Source organism: Mus pahari, chromosome 10 (genome assembly GCF_900095145.1).
Source record: "Mus pahari chromosome 10, PAHARI_EIJ_v1.1, whole genome shotgun sequence".
NCBI classification, from domain to species: domain Eukaryota; kingdom Metazoa; phylum Chordata; class Mammalia; order Rodentia; family Muridae; genus Mus; species Mus pahari.
In genome coordinates, this window is record NC_034599.1 from 19,748,949 (window position 1) to 19,769,907 (window position 20,959).

At 43.8% G+C, this 20,959-nt stretch overlaps 1 protein-coding gene across 4 annotated transcripts in view; it reads right to left on the minus strand.

The window, feature by feature from the left end:
* Positions 1–20,340, minus strand: part of Dpy19l1 (dpy-19 like C-mannosyltransferase 1) — an 82,514-nt gene extending 62,174 nt beyond the window's left edge. The window contains exons 1-6 of one of the 4 annotated variants that reach the window (XM_029543064.1): positions 17,533–17,715; positions 6,199–6,363; positions 4,718–4,749; positions 4,289–4,313; positions 3,608–3,695; positions 474–611 (exon numbers count right to left, since the gene is read on the minus strand). In XM_029543064.1, coding sequence (XP_029398924.1) covers positions 474–611; positions 3,608–3,628 — 159 coding nt within the window. In that variant the 5' untranslated portion in view covers positions 3,629–3,695; positions 4,289–4,313; positions 4,718–4,749; positions 6,199–6,363; positions 17,533–17,715. Of the gene's footprint in view, positions 1–473; positions 612–3,607; positions 3,696–4,288; positions 4,314–4,717; positions 4,750–6,198; positions 6,364–17,532; positions 17,716–19,957 lie in introns of those variants that run through there. The other 3 variants (XM_021208140.2, XM_021208138.2, XM_029543065.1) reach the window with 3 other exon arrangements.
* Between the last annotated feature and the right edge of the window lie 619 nt (positions 20,341–20,959).

Consider the following 20,959-nt stretch of genomic DNA (forward strand, 5'->3'; position numbering starts at 1 on the left):
ACCCTAGGGAGGGAAGGATGTAACCCTAGGGAGGGAAGGATGTTACCCTAAGGAGGGGAGGATGTTACCCTAGGGAGGGAAGAATGTAAGCCTAGGGAGGGAAGGATGTTACCCTAGGGAGGGAAGGATGTTACCCTAGGGAGGTGAGGATGTAAGCCTAGGGAGGGAAGGATGCTATCCTAGGGAGGGAAGGGATGTCTTCTTACAGAGAAAAGAGCTGTTAGCTGACAAATGACCCATGCCAATCATGGCTATCTCTCGCTATGAAGTCACCCTCATTTTCTAACAATGCCATCACAATTATAGATCCCAGAGATTCAAAATCCCTCCCCCAATAAACTCCTTCATGTGGTACATATTTTTTATTAAAAGGTGAAATAAAATTTAGTATGGTAAATCAGAACTTAAAAGTTAGACACACATTTAATTTTTAAAAAGCATTTTTTTAATGAAAAATCACAACAGTGACTTACCTCAGGGTAAAGATTGAATCTTTTTAATGTGTTAATAACCAGGGGGTATTCAGTCAGCTTGTCATTCATTATCATCCATACTCCATTCAAAAATGAGGGTGCTTCCACAATAGTCTTGAAGTAAGAATAATACAAACCCTAAAAGGAGGATATGCTCCAGTTATAATAAAAAGTACATAGTTACTCATCTTCTTAGATTACAAATATTTAAAAAACACTGGTTTTGAAAAACTGAGCACTCAAGCAGGTAATAGCTACAATTAATTTCACAGGTTTCTGATCATTTATAAATTCTTAGGTTACAAAATAGTTTATTTTAGAAGAATTTCATTGTAATTAAAATAATTTAATGGAAAAATAGCTTCAAAAATAGTATCAGAATTTAAATATGTGTACATGCAATTCAGCATTTGCCATGTATGAAAATCATCTATTCATTACCCAAAAATGATATCAGTCTTATTTCCTCCAAAGCTATTCAAAAATCTAAATGTGTTTTGTAAAAAGCCTGTACATTATTCACATTCCTATTAAACAATAATTTTACAGATCATTTTCCCCATAGCAACACAGCCCAGGAGCTGACACTGGGGACTGGGAGGGCTGCCTTTTGAGAGAACTAGGAAAGTTTAGTCTGCTACTTTGAAAAGGACTGTAGCAAAGGTGAAACCACATGAGACAAAAAGGTAAGAGGCAGGGCTGACAATGTAGCTCGCTTGGCTGAGTGCTCTTCAGCATGCAGGAGGCTCTGAGTTCTATGCTGGTCACTACATAATACCCCCAACATACACCCAATATCATAAGCCCTGGGCTTAATGACAATGAAGGCAGGCAGAACAAGCAGTTCAAGGTCATCCTCAGCTACAAAGTCAGTCTGAGGCAGGTGAGCAAACAGGAGACTCCTTCTCCGTGAATAAATTAACAAAATAAAACCAAACAACATCCCCTGACAGTCCATGAACCTTAGGCAAGAGTCTGAGAGGTAGTGTAAAGGACAGACATATACTGGGCAAATGAATGCCACCTTCTCTTCAGTTCAACCAAAGTGAGACCACTTGCCAAGCTCTGAACACAGAAAGGTGACTTCCCTACTGCCCAGAATGTCTCCAGAGAGAGAAAGTTTGATTCTGCCTTGAGTTAGTCCTCACATAATCCTTTCTAATATAAAACAGATTCCCTACTGTATTAAGTTAACAGGGTTTCTAACACTTTCTTGTAGGACAGAACTTGTGAATATGGTCTCATTGGAAACAGGGTCTTTAATGATACCATCAAGCTGAAGTAATGGCAAAGAAGATTCAGGTGACTCGACTTTGAGCATAGTCTTGTAAGGACAAAAGGATCAAGAGGACAGAAGCAGAGACTGAAGAGCAATGCATCAATAAACCAGGAAACCCAAACAGGCAGCACACACCAGCCAGCCTCATGGAGAGGCACCTGGCCCATCCCTCTGCGCTCAGAGACTGTCAGAAGCCCCAAACTACTGCATCTACCTGCTCTGTGCTTCATTTTAGAAGCATATTAGCATTTTTACTTAATCACAAAACACACAACTTTGAATATTTAAGTAACAGAAATTTTAAAAGACATTAATTATTTATCAAATTGGAAGAGAATACTGTTACCCTACTCGGTATTCTAAGTGGAACACAGCACAGCATAGAGACAGACTTCCAGAAAACCCTAAAACTCATTTAATAGTTTATTTCTAGTACTGAGCTTGATATTTTTATTCTATTAAATAATTTGAAATTAATACTCTCAGATTAAAACAAATTTAATATCAAGTAAAATAGATCAAATCCTAAATTTTAATTTAAAATTTTTAATATAAATTCATGACTTACTGGGTTTTTTGTTTTCTTAAAAAAAAGTTTCCTAATTCTGCTCACTAAAAGGCCAAGTTCCAATGGCCCATGGAGCAGCAATGAGCAGCTGCGGCACAGAGGTCCTGGCTGCTACGTGCCATCTTCAAGGAACTGAAGCTCCTTGGAAAACTGGCTGCTACCAGTTGGGTAGGAGATATCGTGCAGCACCCCAAAGTAAGCAAGGTCTGGACACCAAGAAAACACTTACGAGGTCACACTGAGGTCAACACAGCCAACTGCAGAGACTTGATAGTTCCAGAAACTAAAGGTTACACAATATGTGCCAATCAATCTACTGATTCTGACTAGAAGATGTGAGAGAATTGATTGATTTTTATGAAAAGAAAAACTATAAATAAAATAGATCATTTTCCTGTCTTTCCACTAATTAGTAAGCCTAGAAAAGACACTGAAGCAATGTTGTAGGAAAATTCTTTCCAGGGTTAAAAGTCAGCATGTGCAGAAAAATAACAACAGTGTCTGTGCTAACAAGATGAACACACTACACGATGGCTGGGCTCTAAGGAGTCAGCCAGACCACTCCTCCAGCTACTCCCCAGATTGAGCATCTGAGAAGGCAACCTGTGACACCTTGAGATGCTACAATAAAGGGCCCAGAATCAGCTGGCAAGTATTCCTTCCAGAAAGTAGTCAGAGTTTCCATCAGTCTTCAAAAAACACAGGAAATAAGAACATAGTGAGAACATGAGTTACAACCATAGACAAGTCTACGCAACATATATGTATACTATATGTATGTTGAGGAATTGGTATGTGTGTGTGTGTGTATATATATATATATATATATATATATATATATATATATATTCCCTAAATAGAAAAGGGGCAGAAAAACAAAAAAGAAAGAGGGACCTACAGATCTACAGATTAAAAGACCCAGCAATACAGCAGGTAAACATAAATACAGACAGTTTGCATTTTTAGTTAAGGTCATCAGCTGCTATCAAGTGCTAATCAGCTCATTCAAACATTTTCATTTGATGCTGCTAAGAAATTACTAGGGACAAAAAGTCCTTTCAGGAACTTCAAACATAGCAGCACAAGAGTTAACTCTAATTTCCTTTAAATAGAGATTGGTAAGGAATATGGATGACTGTGTATTATCTGTTGTTAAAGCTACAAGATAAAGAGGGAGAACTGTCTACTCCTTTATTGTCTTATTGAAACTTTTCATGCCAAAAAAGCTTTAAAATATTTAGAGTCCCAAAATACTACAATGAAATACTACCCCCACACAGAACTAACCATTTCAGTGCGGAAAGCCATCTCCCTTTCCAGTGTTGAGAGGTGAGAAAAATGCCGATCATTCTCAAAGAGGTGCGTTATGTGGCTCCTGGAAACATTCAACAACATGGCAGTCAGCGTTGTGAGAGCTTCTTCAGAGGCAAAGGAAATGGTCTACAGATTGCAGACCCTTTGCAACAAAACTGAAACACCATCACATCCATATTTGTTTGCTACCAGGTTTTAACAATTCTAAAAGTCCTCTCCATAAGAAAACACATTCCAATTAGATTTTAACATTAAAATAAACCATAATGATATTTTAAGTGATGTACTATAAAAATATAGATCACACTGAATGTGCCATTGGGTACCATTCAGAAACTGCCTGGTTCACAAAATTCATACATCTCTCCACCCAGAAGATTAAAAACATCAATCTAACATTCAACATGTACACCATATTAACGTTACACAAATTAGAGTATCAAATATAGCCTCTTTAATAATAGATAATCTCATACAACAGTTTTATTATTCTGATCCTGATTTATCAAATAAACTAATCTTTCAGAAGACTATGGTATAAATAAGATACATCCATAATATGACACAGAAGCTATTCCTTTAAATACATGGGCTATAGCTTTGGTTAGTTATGAACATTTACATAATACAACTCATTGAAGAAAAAAATCTTACCAGTGCAATAGAGCTGCAAAGGACGCTGAAAGAAAAAGAAATTTATATTACTATTTTAGCATGAAGAAATACTTTCTCCTTACAGATAAGCACTTCCAAAGAGATCCAGCGCCATCAGGGCCAGATGGCTATAGATCTCAGAGGAAAGGTTGAACCCGGCTTAGCATCTAGGAGAGACTATGACTCTTCAAAAGAAGCCCTGTGGTTAAGCCTGCACCGCACCAAGAGAGCAGCCCAGGTCCCTGCTACAGTTTTCATTTCCTCCCTCACACACTCCACAGAGCATGTGAGGCCACACTGTTGCCAATACTATACAGGAACCACTAGATCAAAAGCATCCCAAAAAGACCACAGAGGAGCCACCATTACTGGTCGGCTAGGGTTACCAGTGAAATAAATATACAAAGTACCCCCACCTTTATAAACTACCTTAGTGCCTGGAGTTTTCAGGAAGTCCCATTCTTGTAAAAGTGGAAGGAGAAAAGAAGAGACAAAGAAAGACTCAGGGTAAGGCCAACAGTAACACAGATCGTATCTCAGAATGCTTCATGTTCTGCCCAAGTAGAGATCACTGGAAACACATCTGACTATAGACTTTGTGTTCAGAAACATGGTATGCACATTCAGTTATACAAATCACTTTTCAGTGACCTTGAGAAACTCCAATCAGGTAGGACACAGGGGAAACTCTTATCCTCAAGGCTTGGGACAAAAAGGGTTTCAAGTAACAATTGTCTTCATGTTTTAAAGTATCTCTTTGTAAAATGGCATAGCTGGGGATAGCACCAACGTATGAATACAAATCCATTTATGTCTCTGAAATACTGTACAGTCAGAGGTACTTTGATGGCATATTTTTAGGGTGCCTGCATTTTGACAGACTCATCCTGAGGTCAGGTGTAACAATCTACCTGTGTCCACATGTCAACACTCAAACTATTTCAGACTTTGGAGCTTTCGGATTTCAGATTAGGAGTATTCACCCTATTTTAAATTTTTCACGTCCATGAAATATTCCCTATGCTAATACAGTTATTATTGATATACAAATCCGAGAAGACTATTGATTATACTATTTTCACCTTACTTTAAATTCTCCATTTTAGACAGTAGTACTAGCAAATGCTATTTTTTTTCCATTTTGCAATTTTACCATTAGCATCTTCTACTTGGTCAATATCTTATAGAATACCCTAAAAAAAAAAAAAAAAAAAAAAAAAAATTCTAGTGAAAAAAACATGCTAAGGTTGACTTCTCTTACTTGAAGAAGTTTCATCTTCTATTCTGTAGTGAAAATAAAGATTTGTCAAGGTCACCTTCCTTTTGTGTTCTTTTTTTTTCATTAATTTATTTAATTCATTCACTTAATATTACAGGCCCCCGCCCCTCCCAAGTCCCACTCTTACAAATCCTTCCCCTCCCTACCTTCTTCCTTTCCCCTTGGGTATTACCCCTGACCTGGGACAGCTAGTCCCAGCGGGACTAAGTACATCCCCTCCCACACTGAGGCCCAAGTAGGCAGTCCAGGTAGGGGAAGAGGATCTATTAGCAGGGAACAGAAACCAAGACAATCCCTGCTCCTATTGTTAGGTGACCCACCCACAAATCTTTCAACATAAAACTTGTCTTGCCTACAAGATATGCAGGGGAAAAGGTATAACAAAGACTGAGGGAACAGCCCTTAACTTAAGGCCCAGGGAGTAGAGCCAACCCCCAAGACTATTAGTGACACTCTGCTATGCTTGCAGACAGGAACCTAGCCTAACTATCTCCTGAGAGGTTTCATCCAGCAACAGATAAAAACAGATGCAGAGAACAGAGTCAGTTAACCTGGACCCAAGGAAGCTCACAGAGACTGATAAGTAGGGTTACTGAACTTGTAGCCCTACATATTAGTAGTAGATGTGTACCTTCTGTGTTCTTAAAATACCATAATCTCTTGGGAGAAGATGGAAGATGCCAGATGTCCTTAGTGCCTTTAATCGGTTCCTTTAGCACCAGTGTAGATAATAGGAAGTCCTGGCATTTCTCAATCTCTTCCATTCAAGTTAGTGGTAACTTCAAACATATGGCCTCTACAGAAGAGGATGGAAAAGAAGACAGTGCCAAATTCTCAGCCATCTTGTCCACAAAGAATTCCTAATCTCAGTCCCCTCTTTAATTTAAATATAAAAGATCAAAACTACTGCAATGAATCCCTCAATACAGGAAACATACTTTCCAGACACTACTAATTACTAGAGACTGGGGGCAGGCTCAGTCCAGGAAATGTTTGCCACACAAGCTTGATAAGCAACCCAGCATCCAAGTGAAAAGCTGGGTTGGTAGCCAACAGCATTTGTAAGCCCAGCCTTGGAGAGACAGAAAGGAGGATTCCCTAAGCTCACAGGCCAGTTTAGTCTAATCTTCAAGCCCCAGGCCACAGAGAGACTCTTGTCTCGATATAACAAAGTGTACAGTTCCTAAAAAATGATACCCATGGCTCATCTGGCTTCGACAGGCACAAGCACATTAATATACGCATACCACACACACACACACACACCTATATACACAACACACAGAAGTACACACATGCACACAGACACACACAGGCTCACACATAGAGTAAAAAATTCCTATGTTAAAGTTTGGAGATACTTTATTTAAAATGACGCACAGTATTTCATTTGAAGTTCCAGTAAGATACTGCTTTATGAACATGTGATTTAGGAATAAAGATAAAGTGACAGAAACTTCTAAAAACATGTCTGAACTTTTCTTGGCTTCAAAAAAGAATATTATAAATTATTTTCTCTAAATTTAAGTCAGAAATTATTAGTCTTTTTTATTTGGTGTGTATATGGGGGATATAACAATATAGGTAATCTTCTCTCCACTTAAAGAAGCATGCTCTTTTTATGTTCTCAGTAGCTGAGTTTTTATTTTTAAAAACAAACTTTAAAAAATCTGCAAAAAAAACAAAAACAAAAACAAAAACAATTCATAGAAGGTCAGGCAAAGGTGACAGCAGAAGATCCCACCCTTGGTATTGAAAACCCTGCCGCTGACTGGGAGCATCCATACTTCCCACACCAATGCTCCATCAGGCACTGGCTCTTAAACACCTCTTGACTATGTTACCCTGTATCAGTGGTCAATCCTGTGGTATTTGAGGTGAAACAAGACAAACAAAACTTTATGTGTCTCCTTGCAGCTAGACTCCAGCTACTCAGACGGCCCTGCAGAAGGGAGTTTAGAAACAAAGTTCCTGAATTTACTCCAGTAATTGTTAGCCTGCATACACAGCTGGGGTTCAAATGAATTAGAAATTACTGTGCATAACCAAGTTTGATGGGAGGGTATGAATTAACACTAAACCCTGTCCTCGGAGTAAAGCTAAATTAAGTCACACACCTAGATGTAATCTTTTCTCAATTTACTTCCTGAAAGTTTGACAGGGCATTGGAGGCAGCCAAGGGCCAAGCCTCAGGACTTTCTGCCATGTTAGTAGGCAGAGCCTCCAGGACCCTGTTGTCCGAGTTTGTCTCAGCTTACTGAGCCAGCCATAGGTGTAGGAAAGCAGGCAACTGGCTATTCTGTTCTACTGGAGCTCTTGACAGCCCCACTCTGCCTGCCCCATTCTGACTCACATTCCAGACACAGCTCACGAGTCCAGGGAGAGGTGGGAAGGTTCTGGCAGAGGCAGGTATGAGTTACCGCTTTTCAAGGTGATGCTCACCAGAGGTCCACAGGCCCTCCATCATCAGTGTGTGGTGCTGCTCTGGGTTACAGGGCCGATGGTGAGACCTAAGCACTACCGACATGTGGTGTTGCAGAGGACATGGACACATCAAGCTGGTACTGGCCAGGAAGCTTGGTCTGATTGCTAGCCTGCATAGTGCTGGAAGGTGCTCTACATGCTAGCTACATAATCAACAGTCCTACCCAGCTGTGAACCCTGCAAACCAGCTGCAGTAATTACTGTCCCATCAAGCCATGCCACAGATGAAATAGTGCCATAAATGTTACAGGAGCAATCCATCACTTTCAGTTTGCATTTAAAGCCTGGTCCACTCGCACCTGGTATCATTAACTGGGCCCAGAACCCTCGGTTAGTCAGGTCACAGGCCCTAGGGAAAAGCCTACTACTATTAGTCTTCTAAATAGACATAGTAATAAAATGCCTCTTAAGTTATCTTCATACCCACAGATTACTGTCTCTCAGCCCTCAGCAGGGAGCTTCTTTTTATGGTGATAGTTATTAATACCTAGACCCACAAGTGGTCAACATGCAGAGAATAAGAGACTGAGGAGTGGTCAGCTCTAAGATGTCTCTAATGCATCCCCTTCCTCAGGGATCATTACCAAAGAGAAGTCAGACAGACTGAAGAGCCAGAAGCAGCAGAAGTGAAGTAGTATTTACCAGGCATGGCAAGGCCATGGCACACAGATTCAGACTGTCACTGCAGCACAAGATAGTCACAAGATTCAGCCAGCCTGGGGGAGGAGCTCACGAAGTCCCACCCCATACATCTGAAATTCTAGGCAGTTCTCATTGTTTAGTCCCTTTTCTCATAACTAAGATTAAATGTCATGAGGAGCAACCCACAGAAGGAAGCATTTATGTTCCCTCATGTTCTGAGGTGATGCCCTTCCCAGAGAGAAGGCATGACAGTGAGTGACAGTGTGTACCTCAAGCAGCTAATTACAGGACCCATAGTCTAGAGGTAGATAGCTCACTGGAGCCTGGCTGCTCCCAAGGGACTACTAACCTCCAGGCCCAGCTTCATGACCCATTTTCCTCTAGTTAGACCCACTTTCTAAGAAATATACAGCCTCCCCAAACAGAACCACAAATAGGGGAAGAAGTGTTTCAACACATAAGTTTATGGGATAGCCTTAACAAATAATAGCAAAGTGACTGACAGATTGACTAAGGTTCATTATCACAGAACAACTGGGGCAAAGGTTGGGTACTCTGCATAAGATTTACCGTGAGAACGGAAGGGTCCCTTAGTAAGTCTCCTGAAGGCCAACGGGGATTTTTTACCCTGGATTGAGGTGACAAAGCAGAATCTCAGGTCACAGCCTTGCCAACAATCAATATTTCAAGAAGCCTGAGGAAGACGCAGACAGCTCAGTGACATGCCCTAGCAGACCTCCACAGCACTAGGTGGCCCTGGAGCACAGTCACACAACGTCACACAACGTCACACAAAGTCACACAAAGTGCGCCACCACTGCCTTCTTGGGTCCTGCTCTTAGAAGATCTTGATCCACACATTAAGTCCCCCAGTGGTTCACATAGTCCACACTTTGAGAAGTGGTACAGTTATGATAGCAAGTCCAGCGAGAAGAGCGGACTGACAATTCCTTCAAGTAAGAAATGGAAGCCTGGAGGGCGGTAACAGAAAGGGATGAGGAAAAGAAAGTACAAATTTAAAAAGGTCACAAATGAGGATTCAGTAAGGGAAAGAGTTAAAATTCATAAACTCCCTCCTTCTACGAAAGCCCTTCCTAAGTAGAAATGCTTTTCAGGTTTTATAAGACATCATCAACTTAGCATCTGAGTATCATTTGCACAGTACAGAATGGGGGGGGGGGGCTTATCTCAGCCTCCAGTGCTTAATGTAGGTAGGACCCACAGCTCTTACCACCAGCATTGGAACTCCTGATCCACAAACTTCAAAGCCTTGATAGGTTTGATCCCTTTCATTTGTTCCTTCTTTGGGATTGGGGAAAACATTCTATTTTTAATAGGAAAAGAGGGCACGGTCCCCAGTAGAGGAGTTAGAGAAAGAACTGAAGGAGTTTGTAGCCCCATAGGAAGAACAATGGTATCAACCATCCCACAGACTGCATGGCTGGGACTCTAATAGAAAAACACAGTCAGCCCCCATATATTTCAAATATGAATGGATGTACAAAACACAAGACACATTTTAAAGGCAGTGAATTCTATCTACCTTTTAAAGTCTTAGCCTTATACAAATATTTCTAAACCAAATAGTAACCCGCACTGATAACTTCCATGTTAACTTTCTCTTCATTAGCAAAATACAATGCATTTTACTGTTTTAAGAACAAATAAAGTATACAACCAAAATAATATGCTTCTGAGCGTGCAGAGGGAAATCCCAAACCTGATAAATCAGGAGGGAAGTGTAGAACGCGGGTCTCTTATGTAAGACAAGATGAAAAGACAAGCACAGGTACACACACACACACACACACACACACACACACACACACATAAATATAACCTTCTTGATTCATACGCAGTCATCTGTATGTGTATGACTTTAGGGCCTGACACGTGAACTGGAGGACCCGAGCTGCTTCTGATCTGAAAACGTCCTGGCTTTCAGATATTAAAGGACTGGCTTTCATGATATTAAAAAGCGCCATGCAAACTTGCAAGGGAGGAAACCAAGTAATAGTCTATTCAACTATGACACCTCCGAACTAAAACAATTACTACCATGGCACAATATCCCTAAGTGGCATATATATCTTGGTGGTAAACAATAACTAATTGGACTTAAGGCCCAGTCAACAAGACGGAAGTCATATCTGGTACTAGAAACCTAGCAAACTTCCCAGAGCTAGGGAAGTCACAAATCCTGAAAGAGAATCTATAACCATTAATAAATCAGCTTATTTACTAACTATATTCTAAATACTTATTCTTATACCCACCCATTAATGCAGTCCTCACCCCTCATCAAAGAAATGTTTCCTTGCACCAGATTGAAACCATTACAGAAAATCACAGCCAGAGAGTGGGGGTGCAGAGGACAAGTGACCATGTGGCAGCTGTCCAGCACCAACTGACACATACATCTCAAATCTAATTCCTTCCCCTAAAGCTCAGGGACCACTGGGGACACTGAGACAGAGAGATATCAGTCTTTAGTAATTGTTAACAAGCTTATTCCCCGATAAAGCATTCTAATGCTAAGATAATGAAACCCCTTCAAACTGCAAGCTGCCCGTGGGTATCATACGATTTAGCTTATCATTTAACTTAAATGAGTCAGAAATCATGACTTATTAAACTATCTTTTTTTAATAGCACTGCCAAACAACCATCCTTCCTTAAATTCAGAATTTATTCATTTTTCAAAATTAAATAGGTAATCAAAATGAAGATGGGGTTGAGGGTGGATAGACCTGCAGATATTGAAACCAGAACGATTCTCAGAATGGGCAGAAAGAGAAATCTCTGCTCTCTCTAGTGAGTCAACTCATCTCAGGGACTCTGAGGTCCTACTCCCAGACAGGCCTTTGGCTGAAGTCTATGCTTCAGATCTGAGACCTACTATTGACAAATAGGACTAACCAAGAGTTGGCTGCAAGCCCAAACCTCATCCGAAAAACTCAAGAATGATACCCACATGGGTAAAGTTCTTAACAATAACATTACTTGGGAGATTTCTAGAGATATCAAACATGAGTGAGGAACAAAAATAATCAAGGTATTCTAAAATCAAATTTTAACTAGTAGAACAGCAGAGGCATGATGAGAATTGTATAGACAGTCATGATTAATTACTATGTGGAGCAAGAATGAGGATGGAGCACTCACATAATTATTTTAATTATTAAAAAATTACAAAGAAAACCTCACTTTTATCCATTATGAAGATCTTCCCAAATTAAAAATTCACCTAGGCAATAAACTCTAAAAGTGACTGGTCAACTTACACATAAACTGAAGCTACAGTTAATGAGCATTTAAACCACCTCCATCCTTATCAGGCTGTAAGCCAAATACAAGTCAATGCTTTGGGTGACAGTTTCCTCTATATTAAGTTCCTCTTGTGATGGCACCAGTGCTAGCCGGCATACTGACGACTAGCTAATGCAGAAGGAAGTCAAACATGGGGAACAACACTAAGCAAAGGTGGACAACTTCACTGTCCACTAAAGGGCCTGGTTGAGGCCTCAACCTCAAACAAAAGGCTAACTGGGATGTCTCTTAACATACCCAGGTTCTCCCAGCATCCCTCAGTCTCAGGCTGAGGTCCTGCTGGCTGGCATACCCCACCCCTACCCTGACCAATCCAGCCCAGGGGCTGGGCTGCACTTCCCCCAGCTCTTCCTCCCGACACACCCAACCATTTTGGTTAGTCACCACTTTTTACCTTTTGGCCCCTTGCCCTCTTGGCCACTGCTCCTGGTTCCCTTTCTTCCCTCTCCCTTCTCCCTCTGCAATCTCTTCATATGGCCAGGTCCAGTCTGCTGGCCATGTCCACTCTGGACTCTCCCAGATGTCTCTGCCTCTGCCTAGACCCCTTAGGAGCAGTCATGTCGTCCTTTTATTTCTTGTTTTCACTTAATCACAATAGTGGTAAGAAAATAAAAAGTAATATTATTAAAGCACAACTGTTGTAAACTGATGCATTCCCAAAGGTAATTCTACTTTAAAATATACTCTTCTGAAATGACTCTTAGCTGAATTAGAAAAGATCACCCACAGGAAACTGGTGTCTTTGTGGGATTAAGGGTGTGCATCTGGAAGTGGATGAGACGTCTACTAGTTCTGGTTACTGGTAAGCTCTGGATGAAGAAAAGTAACAAATTATCCCCTAGAAATGTCCCAATGGTAAATCTCAGCTAATGGTAAAAGGTGAGCCCAAAATATAAGTTTAGAAAGAAGTATGTAAATAATAAAGCTCTGTAGTCTATGAAATGCAAATGTCATTAAACTTACAAGACATTAATGCATCTTCGCACTCATTAAGAGACACTAATACAACATAGTAGGATAAGGCTTAAAATGACCGGCTGTTGAGAGAGAGAGAGAGAGAGAGAGAGAGAGAGAGAGAGAGAGAGAGAGAGAAATTAATTTCAGTCTCTATCAATGTCATATTATTGATAAAAAGCAATTACAAATAAGGAATGCAGCCTATACTAATAAGTGAGGCAGGCTCGCTGCATGAAGTTTCAGTGCTTGTGAGCACCTGATGTTCAGAGACCGTATATTTAGAGCACCTTATTCATAAGGCATATTTAGGTGATTCTAAATATTCTTAAGAGTTAACCAGAAGTCTATTTTAGAAAGGGAGAAATTGGTTTCAAAACCCCAAATTTCCATCTTTTCTCCCATCTTTGATGGGATTCCAGTAACTAACACAAGCACACCCTCACAGCTGCTTGCTTGGCTGGGTCCAAGTTCTTGCCTGAAAATCAGCACCGGAGGGGGCCAATGTTTCCTGGGTTTCACACTTCAGCTTCTCTCCTCCTACAGCCCAAGCACTAACCTGCGTTCTCTCCATTCTGGTATCCCTCTCTCTAATAATTCCTTTTCCTTACTTCTTCTGAAGAAGGAAACAAGGCAGATGCTTGTCCTTGCACAAACTGCCCAGGTTTCTCTGGACAGGCTGGGGGCCCCTGTGTGTCCACTTGCTATATGCTCACTGGATGAGACACTCCATAGTAGTTAAGAAAGTGAACTCAGAAGACATGAGGCCTGGCTTTGAATTTGACCTTAAAAATTCCAGGAGGGACTTTGTTAAGGTACTAAGCACCTATGTGCTTCGGATCCCCTTTTTAGTAATAGGACAGACATAAGGCCACAGTCAGACCCAAGCTACTGCTGAATGAGTTCATCCACAGCAATGCACCCAACCCCAGTGTACGATGCTTGTGGTGTACAAAGTCAATTAACCTGACTAAATACCACCTGATAGCTGGAAACTTACCACTGTCTATTCCAGTCAGAACCTCTATCTTATCACCAGCTGACATTTCCAACTGGAGATCCCACAGACACCTGAAGAACAGTGTGTCTGGGATACCATCTTTTCTCTTCTCCCTCAAACCTCTCTTGTTCCAGTCTCCACTGTCTCCCCTAGAAAGCAATTCCTCCCTTTCCCACACACCAAGATCTATTCATCCCCAGGTTCTACAGTTTCATCTAAAAGCTATCCCCTTCTTACCGTCTCCACAGCCAGCCATGCCCTCTATTCACTCCAGCAACTCGTGAGGGCCCTGGCAGAGCCCCACCTCAGGGTGGGGGTAAAGGTCTCCCTTGTCTTTGCATTGCCTCAACCCATTTTTCTAGCACAGAATTCTCAAAATTAAAATGTAAACATGACCCTGTCTTGCTCAACACTCTTTAGAGGTTTTCCACTGCTACAGGAATACACCCAGCTTTTCTCCATGACAGGGGAACTGACACCTGTCCCTTCCTTCCCATTTGCCCTTGGGATGCACCCTGTCATCCTCTATACAGTTCACACCAGCTCAGCCTTGAGATAGGTAGGTGCCACTGCTTCTTCACCGTAGAGCAAAGTTCAAGCACAGGCTGCCTTGCCATGGCTTTTCTTGGCTTTGCTAATGTGGACATTCCCTGGCTTGGGGATTTTGTCTGTTCACTTTGCTTCACTTTCTCTAACAAAGCTGCCCTTCCTATCCTCCAACGCACTTACTAGAAAGTGAAACCACCTGATCATGTACTCCAGCATCTAAGCTCCATAGGAGTACAGTTTTGTTGTCTATATTTCTCCCAGATGCACCTGGCACATGGGGAATATAAAGAAACCACACATACTAGTTGGCATGCATTATCTCACTTATTCTTTTACTCTAATCAAAGCACTTACTATCCCCATCTTAAAGAAAAGGCAGTAACACATTGGGGGAGAGTTGAAACAGCTTCTGAGTGTAGAAACAGGCTTCCAAAGCAGGCCAGCTTTGAAATACCAGGTGGCTCACACCACACCACACCACACCACACCACACACCACACCACACCACAACCCTGATGGCCCATCCCAGGTCCCAGTGCCCAGCCAGACTCAGCTCTCTGCCTCTCTAGGCTTCCTCCCTGTCCCTGGCTAGTCACAGGCTCTCATAAGCCATGACTTTTGAAAGAGTAGTTTCAGTATGGTGGTTGCTTCCCCAGTTACACTGGCCAGAATTTGGGAAGCATTCTGGCTGCCACCACAGAGAAGTTCCACTAGGTAGAACCTGGGATGCTGTTAAACCCTGTGCAAAGCACAGTTCAGTCCCTCAGAATACAGGACCGTCCCACCCAAAACATCATGAAGCTCAAGGGGGGTGCAGTTGCCACAGGAATCATGCTGGAAGTGTGAAAGTGACAACCTCTATCTTAGTCACTGCTATCGTTGTGAAGAGACACCATGACTATGACCATGGCAACTCTTATAAAGCAAAGCATTTAATTGGAGCTGGCTTACAGCTAGAAAGTTTAGTCCATTGTCAGCATGACAGGAAGCATGGTAGCCTACAGGTAGACAAGGTGCAGAAGGAGGAGCTGAGAGTCCTACATCTGGATACACAAGTAGCAGGAAGAGACACTGGGCCTGATTTGAGCTTTCCAAACCCTAAACCCCATCCTCAATGATATATTTCCTCCAACAAGGCCACACCTACTTCAACAAGGCCACTCCTCCTAATCCCTCTCAAGCAGTACCACTCGCTAAAGATTCTTGCCACTCCCAAGCATTTTCATTTAAGTATGTGAGGCCAGTGGGGGCCATTTTTATTCAAACCACTAGTTACTTTTTAACAGTTTTTACAAATGGCATCTTATATTACAGCCCTGGACTGCTAGCATGCTTTGTGTACATGTTCAATACACACTTTTCTCACTTTCACCCTGAAACAGAGCCCTCTCCAACTACCAGAACTTTTCCTCCTCCTGTTAGTAAGGTGGAGGACATAGGTAGGTGTAAGAAAGATGAGACTCCATCATGCAAGTGGCAGCCAATAGTCCCCACTTTGATGAAACAATAAAGATTATGGGAACTGTAGCAAGTGGACAGTTATTGTGCCTATTGCAACAAAGAGGGCAGAGCAGAACAGAAGGCTCAGTGGATAAAGGTGCCTTCCATGAAGGCAGAAAACCTGAGTTCTAGTAGTCCAGACATTCACAAAGTAGGAAAGAACTGATAGCTGCAAGTTATCCTGACACATAAGCACTGTGACAAACACACATGCACACGCACACACGCACACACACACATATACACACACATACATACATACACATACACACATATACATGCATATACATTTATATATACACATAAACACGCACATACACACACATATGCATGCACGTGTGAGGGTGTGCACACATGGTAAATAAATGAAAAATAAATAAATAAAAGTTGGGGTATACAGTTTCAGTAGACTTTAGTCATGAAAATTCCATTTCCTGGGGATACTCATGTGCTTCCAAAAGCTCAGAGGTACAGGATTTACTTAACATGTATGAAGCCCCAAAGTCAATCCCCAGCACCAAAAACTAAGCACTTAAAACCTATTACAGGGACAAAAAACCCTATTACAACACTTCCCCCATTGCCATATTCACACCCCTAGATACACAATTAAGTCATCTGATATGTGGTTCATTTTAAGGGTTCAGATAGCGCCAGTGGACAGCTCAGGTTAAGAACTGCTGGTCTAATGCAGATCTCTCATCTTACACATTCCTAAACTAAATGTTAAAAAGCTAAATTCTTGGCTCAGAAGCCCACCAAGTTTGAAGCAGGCATGGGGAGAGAGGCATGAGACCATACAGAAGTCCTAGTCTCATTTCTCTTGCTGTTGTGCAATATCCTGACAAAAAGCAACCCAGGAGAGGGGAAGGTTCGCTGGGCTTAGAGTCCCGGGTCACGGCCGTCACGGCGGGAAGGCAGCTGAGAGCCAGGGCATCCCACTCACAGTGGAGCACAGAGAGAACAGAAGCACAGGCATTCGTCTCGCTTACTTGTTCTCACCCCGCGTCCTCCACTCTCACTCCCTAGGGAGTGGAATGGCCCAGCCAACCACTGCCTGGGCCGTCTCTCAGTCAACAGTGAAGACAACCTCCTACTGGCCAAGCTGAGCCAGGGAATCCCTGTGACTCTCCCCAGGGAAATCTAAAGCAGTGTCAAACTGACAGCTAAAATTAACCAGCACAGAGGGAAGAAAGAAAAAGAACTTATTGGAAGACAGTATGAGCCGGAACCTGCTGGTGACTGTCCATCATCCACCTTTCTCGGCCTTGACCCCAGTCTCAGGAGGTTGGCTCTACAGCCTGTTTCAGTAGCCTCCAAGGTCACTACAAGCAGGAGACCAGAGTGTGGAAAGGCTGTGTAACTCCTCTTGGGCTCCCTCAAGCACAGCTGAGCACACCTCCTGACAGAGCCAGTTCTCCACGCCTCACTCTTCTCCAGGAGTAGAGCTCCACTACCTATGGCCTTAACACCCTTTATAGGTTTCTCAACCAACCCTGTTCTTACCTCTGAAGATAGCTCAATTATTAGTGCTTCTTGCTTCAACACAAAAATCTATACAGACATATATGTGGACTAAGATGAGCTTCCTCTGGTGGGAGCAGGTCAGAGGCAATGTATATCATTGTCTGTGGTCAGGAAGGTTTGAAAGACGTTTCCAAGGCTCTTCCTCCACCCCGTCTCCTGTAACTGGGAGCAAGTGAACGGAAACTTCTAAAAATAAACAATTCAAACCTCTTTAATCGTCACCATTAAGTAAGTAGTAATGGTCACATATCAGAAAATCATACGTACTTACTAAAACAGGCAGTGCTCATCACTGCACAACAATGGTAAGAACTACCTTGGCAAGTGACTTGTCAGTGCCCAGCCCACATGAAGAAAAGCTCTAACCAGTTCTAACATGTGCTGCTGTAACAGCACTCCAAGTTAGGAAATTTATTATAAAATGCAAATAAAGCCATTTTATCACAGCTTAATAGGTAATTTTTAGAGTTGAGCAGCTACAAGTAATTCAAGCAACAAGTGACTAGCAATGCCTCTCTCACCATGTAAGACCAAGGAGTTGTTATTTTAAAAGTTCCATCCTGAAATGCATCCTCCACCCACACTGGAGGATGAACTCGGAGGAAATGAAACAGCCTACAAAGACATGGAAATTGCTAGAACCCCTCTGCAGGACCAGTGGCTTTCTGAGTGTCTGAAACATGGCGGTACAAAAGCCATCACTCTGGATACCAGCCTTGAGGGTACAGGGCCAGAGCTAACCCAAGGACACCAGGTCTGATCCTTCAGCAGCAGCGCCTTCCTTCTCTCAGGGTGCTGTGTGGTCTCACAGCAGATGGCCCAGCAAGAAGCCAGAGACTGCAGTGTTCCTCCTAACTCACACCCTTGGTGACCTCTGTCCAGGCTACACCTAAGACTATGGTCTGCTACATTCATTGTACTTCCACTTACAAAGCCAAAAAGAGCAAATCAAGAGAAATGCTGCCCTGCTGCATTGAACAAAACAGTATTTCTGCAAGGGCACTGCTAAATCCAAATACAAGCCGTCCAGTATAAGCAAACCCAAAGGAGCTGTACCATAAAACATGAAAAGAGCAGTATCCTTTAAAATCTATTATTATCTCTCCCTAAAATAAACAGTGTCATCCCTTACTCTACTACCGTTGCTGTTTATACTAGCCATTCACAAACGGTGGAGATTTATTCTGTCATGGGATCAGAAATCAGGCTTATGTATTTGCATTTACATAGGAACTGATGCTGTTAAGTGCTTTGCGCACAAACATGCATCACCCACGGAGTTAGTATTGCTCTTCTGGACATCCCTGGGTAAGTGGGGCATGGGATAACTCAAAGTGAGACTTAAACCACACAATCAAGCACTCTGCACCAGCGCTGAGCGCCTTCAACCTCAGCTGCTGTACCACGCTGCCTCCCCAAGGTGAATGTAACCTGTACACTTGCCAGGTTCTCAAGTTAGCTGCTAGAGGAGGGCATGATGAAAATAATGAATAAAGAATTTGGCAAATCTTGACCCAAGTATTAAAAAAAAAATTCCTAGTAATGATGCCAGCCTTCTTGAACCCACAAACACATAGCCATGACTGGCTTTCAATAACTATATGGCTGCAGTAGAGGCTGTCCCCACAGGAAGGCTAATTTTACTGCATAGTCTGTCTAAACCCCAAACTTTAAGCACCCCAAACTCTTAGAGGTCATTAAGCAACAGGGAAAATATAGTAAGAAAATATCACTACATAATTCAACAACTAAATCCCATCATGGCAAAAAAAAAAAAAAATCACAGAATCTTTATGAAGGGCTTGGAAAAATTAGGCCTATTAATCCAACTTCTATAAACTTGTCTTATCCGACAAAGTCAATCAGAACACGTAAATGCCTCAACTTTATTTCTTTTAGGCACAAGTTACATCCCATCCATTTGGTGCACGGAAGAAGGTAGAGAGATGCCAGCAGGCAAGGTTAAAAAGCTTGGGCATCCAAAACACGACGCAGCCTGAAAAGTGACAGAACCACGAAGTGCCACCCTCAGTGTTTGCGGCCAAGAAGGGAAAAAGCACGCTAAAATTTAATTATAAGTTTGGCAACTTTCTAAGTCAGGAAACCTGAGTATTTCGAGCTCCAGGAATCGCTCGCATCACCAAGCAAACCATCCTCCGAAGTAGCGGCTGGGCCAGGGGCAAAGAGTGGACTGTCGCTGCAGGCAGAAGCCAGTCTCTTCGGCGCGGACCAGCCCGCCCGCGGCCAGCCAAGCAGCTGTTGATCTCGGGGCCATGTTTTTAAAAGCCCGGGCGGACGGCGGGGCGGAGGATGCGTGGAGCTGAGCCCCGGAAGGAGCGGGGAGGAGTAGGGAGGAGACAGGAGCGTCCCGGGAAAAGTCGGAGAGGGCTGCTAACTGGCTCACCTAGCAGCAGCGTGCTCCAGGTCCGGCCGCGCCCGCGCCGCAGGCCCAGCGCCCAGTGCAGCCCGGCCGCCAGGCGGCCCGCGAGGCCGTCCGGGGCGGGCGCGGCGGTCCCTGCGCGGGGTCCCTTCCTGCCCGCCGCGCCCCTGCGCCCCGGCGACGGCGGCGTGCGCTCCGACCCCAGCTCCCCGGCGTCCACCTCGGATGCCCGGCTCAGTGGCGGCGGCGACGAGCGGGCCGACCGGGGCGGCCTGGGAGCCGCGTCCCGGTGCTTGCTCCGCGCCTGCAGGACCATCTTGGCATAGTCGCGCCCGCTAGCTGCGCGCGCCCGGACGGCGGCCGGGATCCGCGGACTGGCGGTCGCTCACTCCGGCCGGCGAGGGCGGGCCGGGAGGCGGGGACAGCGCGGGCCGGGCGGCCGCTGCCTACCGCGGGGCGGCCGAGAGGCGGCGCCGGACTCGCGCGCCTCCGCCGTTGCCGCTCTCGGGTTGCCAGGGCGACAACGGAACGCCGCGGGGCGGAGGCGGGGACAAACTGCGAGCGGCGCCGCCCCGCCCCTCCGGCGCGCGCGCTCAGGCGCGCTCCAGCGGCCAAGCGCGCACGCGCGGGCTACAAGCGGGGCGGGACCGGCGTCCTGGGGAGCAGCGTGGACGACCTCCCGGAAGCGGCCGTGCGCCCTCGGGAACCGGGGATCTGGCTGTGAGGCTGCGTGGCGCGGGGCGGGAACCGAGTGACCACGGAACGGCGCCGTGCGTGCGCTCCGGGGCTCTGTGCATTAGGCTCGTGCTAGAAACTAACGGGGTAAAGTGTGACCTCGTCACTGAAAACAACCAGCTTTCTTGTTCAAGGATGAGAACCCGGGACTGGACCGAGTATTCAAATAAGTGTCCGCAAGGTCGGAATGAGAATGTAAACTGAAGGCCTGGGTAGGAACCCAAACTCAAGTCATAAATGAAAAGGGCCTGTCAGGGAAGGTTATCCACATGTTACTTTTTTACCTGATGT